We start from the raw sequence: 15,249 nt of genomic DNA on the forward strand, positions 1-15,249 counted from the left end.
CTCTGCAATGTTCTCACCCTCCCTTGCAAACCAGAATTCCTCAGCCCAGGGAGAGTGTATTCCTCCCCTACTATTTATTCCCAGCTACTTAGCAGTGCTTCAGGGCAGGTGTGAAACAAAATGGGTGCCGGGTTTGATTTTCAGAAGCCCGTGGTGTCCAGAGGGTTCTCCTTGACTGGGGGGTCAACATATTCATTAATACTGGCCACCACATCATCGACCAGGAGAACTGTGCAAAAAATGTTAAACGGGAGCTAACACAGTGGCTAACAGGATTTTTTTTTCTTAGATCCCAATCAGGAAGTAGTTCTCTTCAAAAGGAGAATGTACTCGCCCCTTTTTCTGCAGTGAGGCAGAGGACATGGTGGGAAGTCGGGGGGGGGGGGGGGGGTACAGAGCACAGCACGATGCCCAGATAAAAAAGGAGAGAGAAAATAAAGCTAATGAAAATGAGTCCCATTTGAAATTTAAATTTTTGTTTAATTAGCAAAGATTGGGAAAAATCAGAAAAGTGCAATGACCTGGGACGCCCTTCAGTCACTCAGGGAGCATGTTTGGAAAAACAATTTGGCACAGCGTCAAGTGTCTCAGAAATCAATGCTCCTTCCCTTCGGCTCAGTGATTGCAATTCTGGGAATCCACTCGAAGGGAATAGTCCCAAATATAGAAAAAGCCTCATGCACAAGAATTATCTGTTATTTTATATTTAAATGTTACAGTATCATATATAATAATAAAACGTGGAAACAACCTAAATATCCAACAGTAGGGGAAGAGTAAGTAAACTATATCGTATGACTATTATGCAGCTATTAATGTATCATTATTGGGGCACCTGGGTGGCTCGGTTGGTTGAGCACCAGACTTTGGCTTAGGTCACGATCTCATGGTTCGTGAGTTCAAGCCCCGCGTCAGGCTCTGTGCGGACGGCTCAGAGCCTGGAGCCTACTTCGGATTCTGTGTCTCTCTGCCCTCCCCCAGTCGCGCTCTATCTCTCTCAAAAATAAAAGAAACATTAAGAATAAAATATCATTATTAAAACTTTTTATAACATGAGGAGCGCCTGGGTGGCTCAGTCGGTTGAGTGTCTGACTTCGGCTCAGGTCAGAGCTTGGAGCCTGGAGGCTGCTTCAGATTCTGTGTCTCCCCCTCTCTCTGCCCCTCCCCCCACTCATTCTCTGTCTCTCTCTCAAAACTAAGCAAACATTAAAAAAAATTTTTTTTAAGTTTTTATAACATGACAAATGCCTGTATTACTATGTTGAATGAAAATGGCAAGATGCAAAATTTCATATGCATTATGAAGTCAGTTAGATATTTTTGAATGCATGGAAATAAGAACAGAAAATATTATTTCCTACTATTAGAAAATTATTAGCAGTGATTCTCTTTGTGGGAGGAGTGGGATTATGGAAAATTCTTCCCTTTTGTTTTTATATTTTCCTATACTCATATTTTTACAGTTGAAATTATATTTTTCATGCATTTATCCTTGGGGGAGGGGAGAAACCCTTTATTCTTGCTTAAGATCCCATCTCTGAGGGATTAATTTAACACACCGTATTCAGATAGTGGCTGCTCTGGGTGAAGGAAGAGGCACAGAAAGACCTAGTTGGCAGATCTTGGAGAGTTAACTAGTACAAAGGTCAGTGGGATTCCTGCTCAGCACCCGGCTCCGTGTGCACCTGTCCTCTCTCACTGCCCATGCAGGTTGAGGCCCCCTGGCCCAGGAGCAGACCCCAGGCCTCAGCTACAGTAGCTCAGTAACAAGTCAGTCGCGTGGGTCTCTTTTGGCTCTGCCCTTAGTTTCTGTAACCGCGTTTCCGGGGTTCCTTGAAAGCAAGTGCCCCTCTGCCTCCATCCTCAACCCCACCAGCACCTTTCTGGCTCCTTGTGTTATATGCCCCCTCCCTTCCAGAGCCCCACCTGTTCCCCCAGGGGCTGCAGATCTATCCCTGAACCCGGACGTCCTGGAATGAGTGCTGGCTTCTGAGACGAGCCCTCCAGGAAGCCAAATGCCCACTCTCTTGGACCGCTGTCTGCTTCCAGATGCTTCCCTCTTGGGCCCGTTTGCCTGCCAAGATGGTGAGTGACGGCCAGCCCTCCCCAGTGCTGCCCACCCACCTAGTCCTGCTTATTGCCTGCAGCTGTCCTGATCCTCCCCTGAGCTATGTCCCAATCTCCTTAAGCTCCTCTCTGGGTCCCACTCTGCTGATCAAACTGTTAGTTACCATGACCATAGCTCCTTATGCCCCTTCCCAATCTTCCCTTGGGGTCTGACTGGGAAAATGTGGCAGACACCAGGCCCACTCTCCTGTTCCACTCAGTATTTACTCTGGGTGAGTGATTTGGAGGACTTGATTCTTTACGATGTTTGTATCTCTGATGAGACAGAACCTGGTCTAGAGATCCCGGCTTTCATTCAACAGTCTTAAGAAAGTTGGGGGCACCTGGGTGGCTCAGTCGGTTAAGCATCAGACTCTTGATTTTGGCTCAGGTCATGATCTCAGGGTTTGTGAGTTTGAGGCCCACTGACAGCACGCAGCCTGCCTGGGATCCTCTCTCTCCACAATCTCTGCCCCTCCACCACTCATGCTCTCTCTCTCTCTCAAAATAAATAAACTTAAAAAAAAGAGTCTATGAAAGTTGTAAATTAATGATGGTGGTGATGATGAGCTTTTCTACATGGCTGGCGCTGTGCTAAGCACTGAACATGGACAGTCACATCTAATCTTAAAGTAACCCCACAACATGGGTGGGAACCACTGGCAGTTCCATTTCACAGATAAGCACACTGAGGCTCACTTAGGTGAATGAAGTTGGTCAGAGTTACAGAGGTAGTGACTGAAAGAGGCAGGGTTTGAAACCCAGGCCAGAAATTGATCATTAGACACCACTCCAGGGGATAAAACCCCAAAGGTTCGAGGGGTGCCTGGGTGACTCAGTTAAGGGTCCAGCTTCAGCTCAGGTCATGATCTTGCAGTTCATGAATTCAAGCCCTGCACCAGGCTGCTTTAGATCCTAGAGAGAGATCCCTTTCTCTTTCCTCCCCTGCTCACATGTGCTCTCTCTCTCTCTTAAAAATAAATAAACATAAAAAAAAACCCCAAAGGTGAGAGGTCCAGGCAGGTCACTGGGATGGGTGGATGGAGGGGCCGCAGGGAGAATGATCACCTGAGGAGTGTATGTCCATTTGTAGGGTGGCGGTCACCACAAAGCACCAGGGGAGTAAGGCCAGGCAAGATTGGGGGCCCAGGGTTGCCAGATCTGAGTTTTCAAGACACGCCAACCAGTGTGCATTTTTGTGTGCAACTCCCCGTTCTAAAATATGGGTTCAACATTTTCAGAAACACTGGGTTGGCCACATCAAAGCCTAGATGGGCACCAGTCCCCAGCCCACACAGTGCTACACTGTGCACCTCCCAGTCCTTACCTGTGACTCCTGCTCTTCTCTTTGTAAAGGGTGAGGGCTACGTACCTGCACAATCTCTAGCATTTCTGCCTTGCTGATGTAGCCATTTCCGTCCAGGTCATACATGCTGAAGGCCCATTTCAGCTTCTGTTCCAGCTTCCCCCTCGAGGTCACACTCAGGGCTATGATGAATTCTCTAAAGTCTATCGTCCCATCTCCATTGGCATCAAAGGTGCGGAAGACATGCTCTGCAAATTTGGAAGCATCCCCATAAGGGAAAAAGTTCCCGTAAATTTTCTTAAACTCTTCCATTGACAAGTGTCCACTGGGGCAGTCTCTCAAGAAGCCTTTATACCATTCCTGGATCTCGTGCTCTGTAAAGTCTGTGCTTTCCAGCAAATCCTGCATGACCTCTGGGCGAAGCTTGCTGTTCTGTTTCCCCATCCTGGCAGCGAGAATTCAGCTGCAGATAGAGAAGAATATAAATCATTTTTAGACCTGTTCTTTAGAGGCACGCTTTGTAATCTGTGATTGTTCCTTTGGAAAAAAAGAAACAAACTCTTTTAGTCCAATAACATTGTCTAGGATTTCCAACTCAGCCAAACAAAATGGTAGAAAGACAGACAGAAAATGCAGAGCAGAAATACCACTGCCCAGAAAACTGTTCATGTCTTTGGTACAGAGTCACTCTTGGAAACTGTAGATACATAATGAAAGAAAGAGGGAGAAAAGGAGGTGGGGGAGAAGAGAGAGACAGAGAAATTGGCTACTTATTTCCACCTTTTCTATTTGCAAGAGGTCTACTCTGCCATTAAGAAGTCTGAGGCTCTAACACACCCAATCAAAGTATTAGTAGGGAGAATTTAAGAAGAACTGGAAGAGAGAGAGAGAGACAGACAGACAGACAAAAGAGGTAATTTACCACGTTTTACTGCTAGAATATTTCCAAGGCAAGTGCTGCTTAGACACCTTCTGAATACTATAAACACAGATATGAGTAAGGAAAGTAGAAACCTTCTAACACCATTAAATGCTACCAAACTAGGTCAGTTATTTAAATTCGCAAGGTCAAGACACTGTCAACATTAGGTTCAGTTGGTAAAGATGAGGCTTGTTTATGTGTATGCTTCTGGAAGAGGCCAAACTTTCCTTTTTAAATACAAAGAACTTCATATTCTCCTATTATAGCAGTAGCTCACATCCACAGCAAAATAGTAAAATAGCACAGCAATGCTGAAAGAAAAAAGGTAGCATCATTCCAGATCTTAATGCTTCGAGATAGCCCTGCCAGCATTTTGGTGTGCGTCCTTCTAGATTTCCTATATGCAAGTTTATCTAAATGTATTATTGACATCTACTTTAATACATCTACTTTTCAAAAAACAAGGATATATTGTGTTACCTATTTTTAAACTTAACATAGTGTGGGGGACAAAGACAACTTTTATTAGATGGGAAACAAGCCTATAATTATCATCTTCCTATTCACAGAGCCATTCAGCATTGATTGGGCACCGTGTACTGGGCATGTGTCTGCTGCTGTGAAGGCAAAGAAGACTGAGATGTGGCCCCTCTTTCTTAAGGGGCCCCCTGCTGCCTAAGTTCAAAAGCAGGGGTGGCAGTGAGGGGACAGTGTATTCGAGACCCATTCCTGGTTACGAGGGGAATGGATATGGTGCAATGACAGGACATAGAAAGGATCCCCGAGCCAAAAGGGGGCATCGGTGCCATCGGGAACGTCTTCTTGGGGAAGGTGATATCTGAGCTTAGTTCCCATCTGCAAAGTCTTAATAATTTGAGCAGTTACATTTTGCATTTTTCCTATATTGGGGAAAAAAAAAATCCCGAAAGTAAAGCTTGGAAAATTATGGAATACATGAAACACAACACATACCCATTTTAATCATGATTCCCAATTTTCTCTGAGATTTTCTTGTGTGGTGTTTATTTGTTAATGTCTGTCTCCCTCCCTCTGTAAGGTCAGCCCCGTGAGACAGAGTCTCTACTGAGGTCACTTTGTCTCTCCAGGGCCCCCACAAATAACACTTGGTGAGATAACGAACAAAGGAGCGACCGGCAGACAGATAAATAATTACAACAGGGAGGTGCGTAGTAATCTTCCCGGAAAAGGAGTCTTTCTGTTACAGTGGGGAGGCCCTGGCTGTCAGAATGCTATTTGAGTCACTCAAAATATCTGGTTAAGGCTTGGTTTTGGAATGTCTTTCCCCCCATTTTATTGAAATATAATTGACATATACATTGTATATACTTAAGAGGTACAACGTTAATGACCCACTACTACACCGATCATCATGGTAACTTTGGTTAACATCCATCACCCACATAGGAATGATTTTCTTTTTTTAAAGTTTTTCTTAAGTACGTTTATTTGTTTGTTTATTTAGAGAGAACGTGTGTGGGGAAGGGTCAGAGAGAGGGAGAGAGACCGAAGCTGATAGTGCGGGGCCTGACACAGGGCTCGAACCCACCGACTGTGAGATCGTGACTTGAGCTGAAATCAAGAGTCAGATGCTTAACTGACTGAGCTACCCAGGCACCCCCAATTTTTTTTCTTCTGATGACAGCTTCTAAGTTCTAACTCTCTTAGCCACTTTCAAATATGCAATACAGTATTGTTAGCTATTGTCACCAGGCTGTGCATTATAGCTGTAGGATTTATTTAATAACTACAAGTTTGTACCTTTAGCACCCCCTAACCCAGGTGCCCCTCCCCCACTGTCTGGGATCTCTTACACTGAATTGCCTGTATACCTGTCTTTTGCCCCCACTAAAAATAAATTCTAGAGGGCAGTGTTTGCACCTAGCAGGGCTCAAACTTCTTGTTTTTTTTTTTTAATTTTTTTTTTTTTCAACATTTTTTACTTATTTTTGGGACAGAGAGAGACAGAGCATGAACGGGGGAGGGGCAGAGAGAGAGGGAGACACAGAATCGGAAACAGGCTCCAGGCTCCGAGCCATCAGCCCAGAGCCTGACGCGGGGCTCGAACTCACGGACCGCGAGATCGTGACCTGGCTGAAGTCGGACGCTTAACCGACTGCGCCACCCAGGCGCCCCTCAAACTTCTTGTTTATATCCATAGTCCAAGAACAACACCAAGCAATCTTAGTAATTGACGAGTTGACTGATTTTGTTTCCTGAGTTCTGCACTGGAGGCAGGACTGGCCTCACTCTCGCTCTTAGGCAGGGACCCTCGGAAGGGTAGTGAGAACAGGGCACCCGTCCTGTTAACAGGACCAACAGGTGCAGGAAGGTCCCCTTTTACGTGGAATCTGGCAAACCCGATTTTATGCAAGAGCAAAATCAAACTACAGCTCCAAACAAAGTACAGTTTACAAACAAACGTTCAGTAGCTCTCATTTCCCTCATGTATCTCCTTTTTCTGGAGGGAGAAAAACAAAGCTAGGCTGGTTCCTATTAGAATTTTAAAACTATCATTTAGTTGCTAAGTTGGCAATTTGCCTGAGGCAAGAACTCAGAAACATGAGGTAATGCATAATACATGGGTTTACAGAGCTCCGAAACATTTTTATGAAATTTATAAGTAATTTCACGTTTTCCTCTTTGGAGGGGGGTTCTTTAGAGTACAGCTCTTTGGTGTGGTGTTCAATCAAATCACCATCACTATTCTCTGGTTCTGTGCAAATCACCATGTGCCCAGCCCTAGGAAAAAAAATACCATTTTGATATTTAAATCTACTTTCTTAAAGAATGATTGATTTTTTTGGAGATACAAAACACTGCTTCTTCACAACTAAAGTTCCTTCCCCAACATTTAAAAAGTACGTCTCACTTATTAGATGTTTTTGCACTAGAGACAAATTGCCTCAACATTTTGGCTAAGTCTCCCATTGAGACTGATCTGTGTGCAGCTATTTTCCAGTAAACAGTAATTAAGCCACATTTACAAATTCATTAGCACAGAAAGGCCATCACACAAACAAGGCAGAAGAGCATGGAATAAGTTATTTGGGAAGCTGTGCTTGCAGTTTAGTCCAGAATTTGTTTCAGTAGATAACTACAAACACTTTACCAAGTATGATGGCTGAACTTGAGAAAACCATCTGGACTTGGTTAGACTGTACAACGAAAATCTCAGGGGACATGCGATAGAGTCTCTTTCCCGGGGGGAGGAGGGGAAGAGAGAGGAATGCCTGAAAATACCTTTTTCTTTTGGAAGACAGGAATTTCTGCCTGTTTGAGTTGAAGAGGAGATAAAAATACCATCACAGGGAAATGCTGCATTAATTAGCAGTCCCGGAAAAAATTGTCTGGAGACAAAAGTTGCACGGCAGGTCAAATCCTTTTCATTACTCCATTTGGTTATTAAAACATTAACTCTGTGCTGGTAGAACACAGTGGGGGAAAAACTCAGGCCCTGGAATAAAAATGCTTGGGTTGAAAGCCTGGCCGAACTGTTGACTAGCTCTTGGGTAATTCGCTTAACTTTCTGGGGTGCCTCAGTTTTCTCGTCTGTAAAATGGGTTCAGTAGTAGGAGTTCATATCTCACTGATTTGATGTGAGAGTTGAGTGAGGCAGGCATATGTGTAAAGCACTGAGTCGGGGCCAGACGCTGTGGTAAATGAAAACCATGTCTTGTCCTTGATGGCCCTTCATCCATTATGGTGTTGAAACTTTGAAGCAACACTGAGTGAACAGCTTCCTCCATTTTATAAGCAAAAAATGAAAACTCAGAGAGGCCGAGTGACTTAGCCCACGTCACACAGCTTGTGAGTCAGACAGCCAAGTGGTAACTTCGGCCTCGCACTTGGCTGTCCACTGGTTTTACCACTACGTTCTACTAACTCTACTGACTCTGTGGACAGAGCACAGAGAGAAATTAAGACAACGATGCCATAAAAAATCAGAAAGAAGCAGTTAAGAGAGAGGACACAACCTCCTGTTAGCACTCATCCATTTCACAAATAGGGGCTAACTGTCTCCTAGGAGGGAGGCGCGGCTCTAGGCACTGGGAATTCATCACAGACACAACCCCAGTTACAGTCTGGTGGCATGAGACATACAATAAAAAAGATAAATAAGTGAAATGTTAGAGGAAACTGTTCCATGGAGAAAAGTAAAGAAGGGAGGGGGTGGAGGAATACCAGGAGTGAGTGGGTAGATGGGTGTCAAAATTGTGAATAAGAAGCCAGAGAAGGCCCCATTAAAGTGATATTTGGATGGGGTGCCTGGGTGGCTCAGTCGGTTAAGCGTCCGACTTCGGCTCAGGTCGTGATCTCACGGTCCGTGGGTTCGAGCCCCGCGTCGGGCTCTGTGGTGACAGCTCAGAGCTTGGAGCCTGCTTTGGATTCTGTATCTCCCTCTCTCTCAGCCCCTCCCCTGCTCGTGCTCTTTCTCTGTCTCAAAAATAAATAGAAACATTACAAAAATACTACAGTATAAAGTGATATTTGGAAAGGAAGAGACGAGGTGAAGGGGGTAGCCATGGAGATCCTGGGAGAAGACTACTCCAGGCAGAGAAAACGGCAAACAGGAAGGGTCTAGACAGGGAGCATGCGCAGCGTGTCAAGGATGCGGCTGGAGCGGAGGGCAGGAAGGAAAGCAGATGAGACCAGAACAATAACAAGGGTCAGGTGACGTGGGACCTGCAGGTGACCTTAAGGGCTGTGACTCCCACTCTGAGTGAGACGGAGCCACTCCAGGATTTTGGCTTATATTCTAACAGGGTCTCTCTGGCTGCTGTGTTGAGGATAAACCAAAGGCGGGGTAGTGCAGAGGTGGGGAGACAGCTAGGAAGCCACTGTGATGACCCAGGCAAGAGCCAATGGCAGCCGGAACCAGGGTGAGGAGAAGGAACTGGAAAGGGAGACCGAGAGGGAGACCGAGGCAAAGGGAAAACACAAGGCTGACTCTGCCTGCTTGGCGGCTACGTCCTTCGTGCCCAGCTCAAGGCGGCACCGGGAAAGCATTTGGTGCAGAACAGAAGGAACCGTGGCTCTTGTTCCCTCTCTGAGCGCTCCCCGACCCGCCCTGCATCTGTGGAGGCCGCCATCTGCGGCCCAACCGCCCACTCCAAAGCCAAGGGACTCCTCTGTCATTCCTTTTGCCTTTGTCCCCAAACCTGTCTCAAATCCATTACTTCTCAGCATCTCCATCGTCACCACCTCAGTCCAAACCGCCATCATCTCCAGCTGGCTGTCCGGATCGCTCTCCCCAGTGGGATGTCCCTCTTCACCCTGTGCTCCCTCTCCCCACTCCCGCCCTGCCCCAGCCTCTTCCCCACGGGTCCCCAGAGTGACCATTTAAGAACACACAACGGACTCTGTCACTCTTCTGTGTAAAGCTCTAGGAGGGCATCTCAACACACTTTGAATAAAATCCAGACTTCACTCTTGGCCCCTCAAGGCTCTGTGCGAGCTGCCTAGGCCACCTCTGACTAATCTCTCAGTCCCCTGTGCCCCCGACAGGGCCCATCTTTTAACTATAAGCGCCTTTGCTTCAGCGCCCTGAGAAGACCTTTAAATAGTAAATATATCTCAGCCCTTTAATGTATATGTCTATATATGCAAATCTTAAATATACAGAAGATACATAAAATACATATATTTACTAAATATATATTTATATATAACATGTATATCACATATATCTTATAAATGTATAACTATTTATATACCCATATATATTTATACATATTAATTGTGGCTGAATCTGTGCTGCATTTCATTAAGTGAAATGCACACCAACTCTATTCAACATCAGCATTCTGTTCTTCAGTAGTTTATGCTGAGATGGGCCACGTGGCATTTCCCAACTTATTGTGGGTCGCATCCAGTCTCCCAGGGTCCAAAAAAATAAATCTGGGCTTAATACTGACCACAGATGAGAAAGGAAAAATACACAAGATGAGAAGACACCAAAACCACCAGCAAAGGACCATGACCAGGAATCTAAAATATAAAGCGAACCCTCCATTTAAAACGAAGAGAAAAAGGAACCACTCCTAAAAACGATGCCATGGAGAGAGGAAATGGCGAACAGTGGAAAACCTTTTGGAATATAGTGCTTCCTTTTTTGTATTTTGTATCTGTGGAGTGAAAGATGGACAGCATTTCATTTCTGTGATTCCTCATGCAGCTTTACACACTCTGGCAATTAATTCTTGAGAGCCCAGAGTTAGACGTTCCAGATAAAAGTCCAACTGACCCTGGAGAGCCTGGCTAACTTCACAGAAGTCGCAGGGCAAAGTGCACAGAATTTGCAAGATGCTAGAAGCTGACATCAGGTTTAGCGGCAATGAGGAACACAGGACCTGCGGTGGTTCCAGAAAGAGACCAGGTTAATGAAAATGTTTGCCTAGCTGGCACGTGTAACCTTGACCTTCAAGAGTCGCTGTGAATTTTCAATCAATGGAATGTCTAAATGATGAAAACATAACCAGAAAAAGTGTCCTAAAGTGTAAGGTAGGAAATGATAAAAATTATAGATGAATGGGAACAAGTGTTCATTTACCACGACACCAGGTATTGTAGCCATCTGAATTTTGTAGGTGGCTAAAATCCAGCAAACACATTTCTGGGGCAGTTGTCCCTGATTTTCACTGAAAAAAGAAAAAGTGAATAAATAAAAACCTGAAGAGCACACTGCTGAAGAAATTTCCCTTCAATGAAACTTGTCTCTCAGTGGGAGTTTGAAAGGAGAACATATATATATAAGTGCACAGGGGACATAGGATATCTATATAGCTATATATCTATATATATGGAATATAAGCTGATATATTTATACATAGTGGACAAATTAGGAAATAAAACAGTGATGCAGAAAGGGAAGAATTAAAATGTGAAAGAGGGAGGATGAAGTGATAGAACAGTTTCACTAAACTCGTTTCATCTTGCCCAAAGAATGTTCTCTCCTCTGGCCTCTGGTAAGATTAGCTGAGACCTATTTCCTACAAGCTCACGTGCACAGCAAAGGTGGCTTGGCTGAAAATGCCTGAAGTCCTATGTTCCGAGGCTTACAGGATGGCCTTCTTCCCTTGAGGATGGGCACCTGGACCTGCACCTGTGACTCCTGGTCACACACCTGGCACCTGCTCCCCTTGCAAAGAGGGGACAGGGTTGGAGATGAGAACTGAACTGATACAACAATACAGTGAGGAGGAGGCTCACTAGAGACAGCCTTGTTCTTCTTTCTGCTTTCCCCCCGCTGTGTGGTAAAGCCCAGAAAACACAGTTGGTCTTCTCAGCATGAGTAGGGCTTACAGTCTCCGAATTAATCTGGGGCTCTTGTTCTATAGACTCTGCCTTTCAGACTGCAGAGGAGCTGGTGTTGGACTCTTTTCCAAGTTTTATTTTCGACAGAAATAAAGGGCAACCACATTCCTGCCGATAAAGCATATTTCTGATAGAACCTCAATAGAGCATTATCTAACAACAACCCCCTCCCCGAAATGGAAATATCATTTTTGGTTCTGCTACTTACCAAAGTAACACATCATTATTGTAAAAAATGCAAGTAATCAGGGGATATAAGAATGAGAACATGAACACTCTCACTGGGATCCAATATAACTCTACAGAAGATAACCACTATTAACAGTTGTATTTGTATATATCCTCTTAAACATTTAAATGCATATATATGAAATCCGTATACTCTAACCACAATGGGATCACACTATCCTATTCTGGAACCTTCACTTTCACTTCAAAGTATACTGTGGGGGCACCAGGGTGGCTCAGTCAGTTGAACGTCCAATTCTTGGTTTCAGCTCAGGTCATGATCTCACGGTTCGTGAGTTCCAGCCCCGCATCGGGCTCTGTGCTGGCAGCAAGGAGCCTGCTTGGGATTCTCTCTCCCCCTCTCTCTCTCTGCCCCTCCCCTACCTGTACTGTCTCTGTCTCTCTCAAAATAAATAAACTTAAAAAAAAAAAGTTTGTTAAAAGTAGACTGTGGATATTCTTTCATGTTAGACATATGGATATATCTCATCTTTTTAAATGGCCAAACCTTCATCAATTGATTCAATGGATGGTGTTGAGCACTGACCTTGAGAGCAGCATTGAATTAAGTAACTGACAAAGTGTTTACTAATGTCAGGCTTACAGTCTTTTGGTATTCGACTGCATGATATTATTTAATCCCTCTTGATGGACATTTAGGTTGATTCTGCTTTTCTTTCATTCCCTTGGCATTTACCTGAGTCCTGGTTCTCTAATTCTTTGGGTAATATATATTATAAAGAGGTTCTTGATGTCTTAGATAAGTACCATGATCTCTAGACCCTCTCTTCGAAATTTTCCAACAAGCCATTTTCCCTGGAGACTTTACATCTTAATTGTGACTTTTGCAAGAGTCTGCACAGCAACTAGTATCAGACTTGAAGGAGCACTAGAAATGGACTTGGAACTCCAGCCCAGCCCCCCTGGTCTGCCTGTGTTACAGGCACACACGTGCAAGTTTAGCCTTTCTTATTTCTAGCACATAGGAGGGCATGCTCACCCTGCTCTTTCAAGAGTACATGACTATTAGCATGGAAATACCCATGCTAATAGTCTCTACTATTGGCTTAAAGTATTCTCTACTTTTGGCTTAAAGACATATTTTGCCCAACAGCATCCTAAGTGCTCTGTTGCCCGATGCTCCCCTCCTGACCTTCACATCCACTGTTCTCCCTGCTACTTCATGTCCAACTAATGGCTAACTTCCCACCACCCCCTCCTGGACGGCCAGCCATTAGAGGTGAACTTGCATCGTATGCTTAAAGTGCCCTTAAGTAAGTGGACAGGGGCCATACTAAATGGTCACCTTCCAGGCCTGCAGAAACTACAAAGCTATCTCAAAGAAAGTAATTGTTAGAGGGGCTGAAGTCAAGGGCTTCAGACAAAGTTAACCTGCCTGCCTGGGCTGCCTTGGAGCCAGGTGCCAGGGCAATACTGACGGCAGTAGTGGAAAGAGGGGGGACCTCTGGGGGCCCTCAACACTCCTCCAGGGTTGCCAGGGCTAAGACCATACCATGGTCAACTTCTGTGGAATTCTGATTGCCATAAACATCTACTTAACTAAAGGTATTAAAGAGTCTCTTATTTAAAAGATAGGAATTATTGGAGCGCCTGGGTGGTTTAGTTGGTTGGGCATCCTACTTCAGCTCAGGTCACAATCTTATGGTCTGTGAGTTCGAGCCCCGTGTCAGGCTCTGTGCTGACAGCTCAGAGTCTGGAGCCTGCTTCAGATTCTGTGTCTCCCCCTCTCTCTCTGTCTCCCCTTCTCTCTGCCTCTCCCCTGCTCGCACTCTGTCTCTCTCTCTCTCTCTCTCTTTCTCAAAAATACATAAAACATTAAAAAAATTATAAGAGATAGGAATTATTACCTTGGGTTTTGATAAAATAATGAAGGGAAACAGTGAGCCATCATGGGCTGAGGAGGACAAATAGATTAGCCATAGGGATCTAGGCCTCACACTTAACCAGCAGCGTGAGGTACCAGAGGAGCTCCGCTCCTCATTTTTAGACATCCTCTAGGGGCCACAAATGCATTTAGTTAATTGATACAAGCCCCTCCATCGAGTCTAAGAATAGTTCGTAATTTTTAAAAAGTTCACTCAGCAAACATGTGTTTAACATCTACCGTTTCCGGGCTTAGCACGAATATTCTGATTTAAAAACTAGCATCCTACCTGGGATAACAAAAGGAAGGGAATCTGGGATTCCACTTGCAGGTCAAAGCAATTTCGTTAATATTTATTTTCACAGTTGCGCTGTAGAACTGGTGAGATGTTTATTGCATCTTCGTTTTACCCTAAGAATGACGGGTTCAGAGAAGCTAACTGTTAAGACAAAATCATTTAGCCTGTGGCTGTGGAGAAGCAGGATTGGAAGTCCCCTTCCCATCCCCCACACCCTTCACATCCCTGGCTTCATCACCTTTGGTGTTTGAAGCGTCGCTTCCGTTGGAAAGCAGAGATGGATCATGATCACTTTCTACCCCAGCCAACATGGCTGAAATATTAATGTTTGTGCATCAAACATACGTCCAGGTGAGAAGGCCATTAACTAACAAAAAGACTATGAAGTAGCATCTTTTAAGTTCTTACATCTTTTGCATCCTCCAGCAAGGTGCGTGGAAAAGGGAATTGGACTTGGTAGCAGAGGAACTAAATTGAAGTCCTTATTATAGTACTGTGTTTTGTGACCTTGGGGAGGTCATTCGACCTCTCTCGGTTTCATCCTTCTTCAGAAAGTAGGTATGAGAACACCTTTCTCCTAGGGCTGTCTGAAGGACTAAATGAGAAAAAGGAGCCCGAGTGAATTGGGAAAGGTTCAACATCGTGTCTTATATCCAACAGGTACTTAATACACGTTGACTATTAATCTACATGAAATAAGGGCTTGGTGGGTTGTTTACAAAGATGAGCCTTTCAGATTTGGGAATACTCTCCCCCATGCTTTAATGGAGAATTAGAAAAACAACAGGAAGACAGTCAGTCACATGAGAGGGTGAGCTTCCAACCTGATTCACCTCCCCGGAATCACTTGCCAAATGTGAAAGAATTTGTGGATTTGCACCCAGAGAGGACTCCTGCCAGACCTCCGTGACTGAGTGTTTTCCCTGGTGGAAGTTATTACCTTAATTTGACAGTAAGCAAGAGATCCCATTAGAGAAGAAGCTGATGGAGAGCAGGACACTGTTTCTTTCTTTGGTCTTCTGTCCTGAGGCTGGGGAGGGCTAAGGGGGGTTTGGGCAGATTCAGAGCAGGCTCAGGGAAACCCCACAGAATTTGCCATCCTGCTCTGGGAAGGTACTAGTGTTAAAAAGTGGACTTTAATCCAGGGTCTGGCTGGACAAGACTGGTGT

General features: G+C 44.7%; 1 protein-coding gene across 3 annotated transcripts in view; it reads right to left on the minus strand.

Moving 5' to 3' along the window:
- The window catches only part of NCALD (neurocalcin delta), a 397,251-nt gene that overhangs the window by 15,555 nt on the left and 366,447 nt on the right, over positions 1 to 15,249 (minus strand). For all 3 annotated transcript variants that reach the window (XM_058698721.1, XM_058698720.1, XM_058698719.1), the window contains one exon: positions 3,479 to 3,875. In XM_058698721.1, the coding sequence (XP_058554704.1) occupies positions 3,479 to 3,856 (378 nt within the window). In that variant the 5' untranslated portion in view covers positions 3,857 to 3,875. The remainder of the gene's footprint in view (positions 1 to 3,478; positions 3,876 to 15,249) is intronic.

This window comes from Neofelis nebulosa, chromosome 14, assembly GCF_028018385.1.
Source record: "Neofelis nebulosa isolate mNeoNeb1 chromosome 14, mNeoNeb1.pri, whole genome shotgun sequence".
Taxonomy (NCBI): Eukaryota; Metazoa; Chordata; class Mammalia; order Carnivora; family Felidae; genus Neofelis; species Neofelis nebulosa.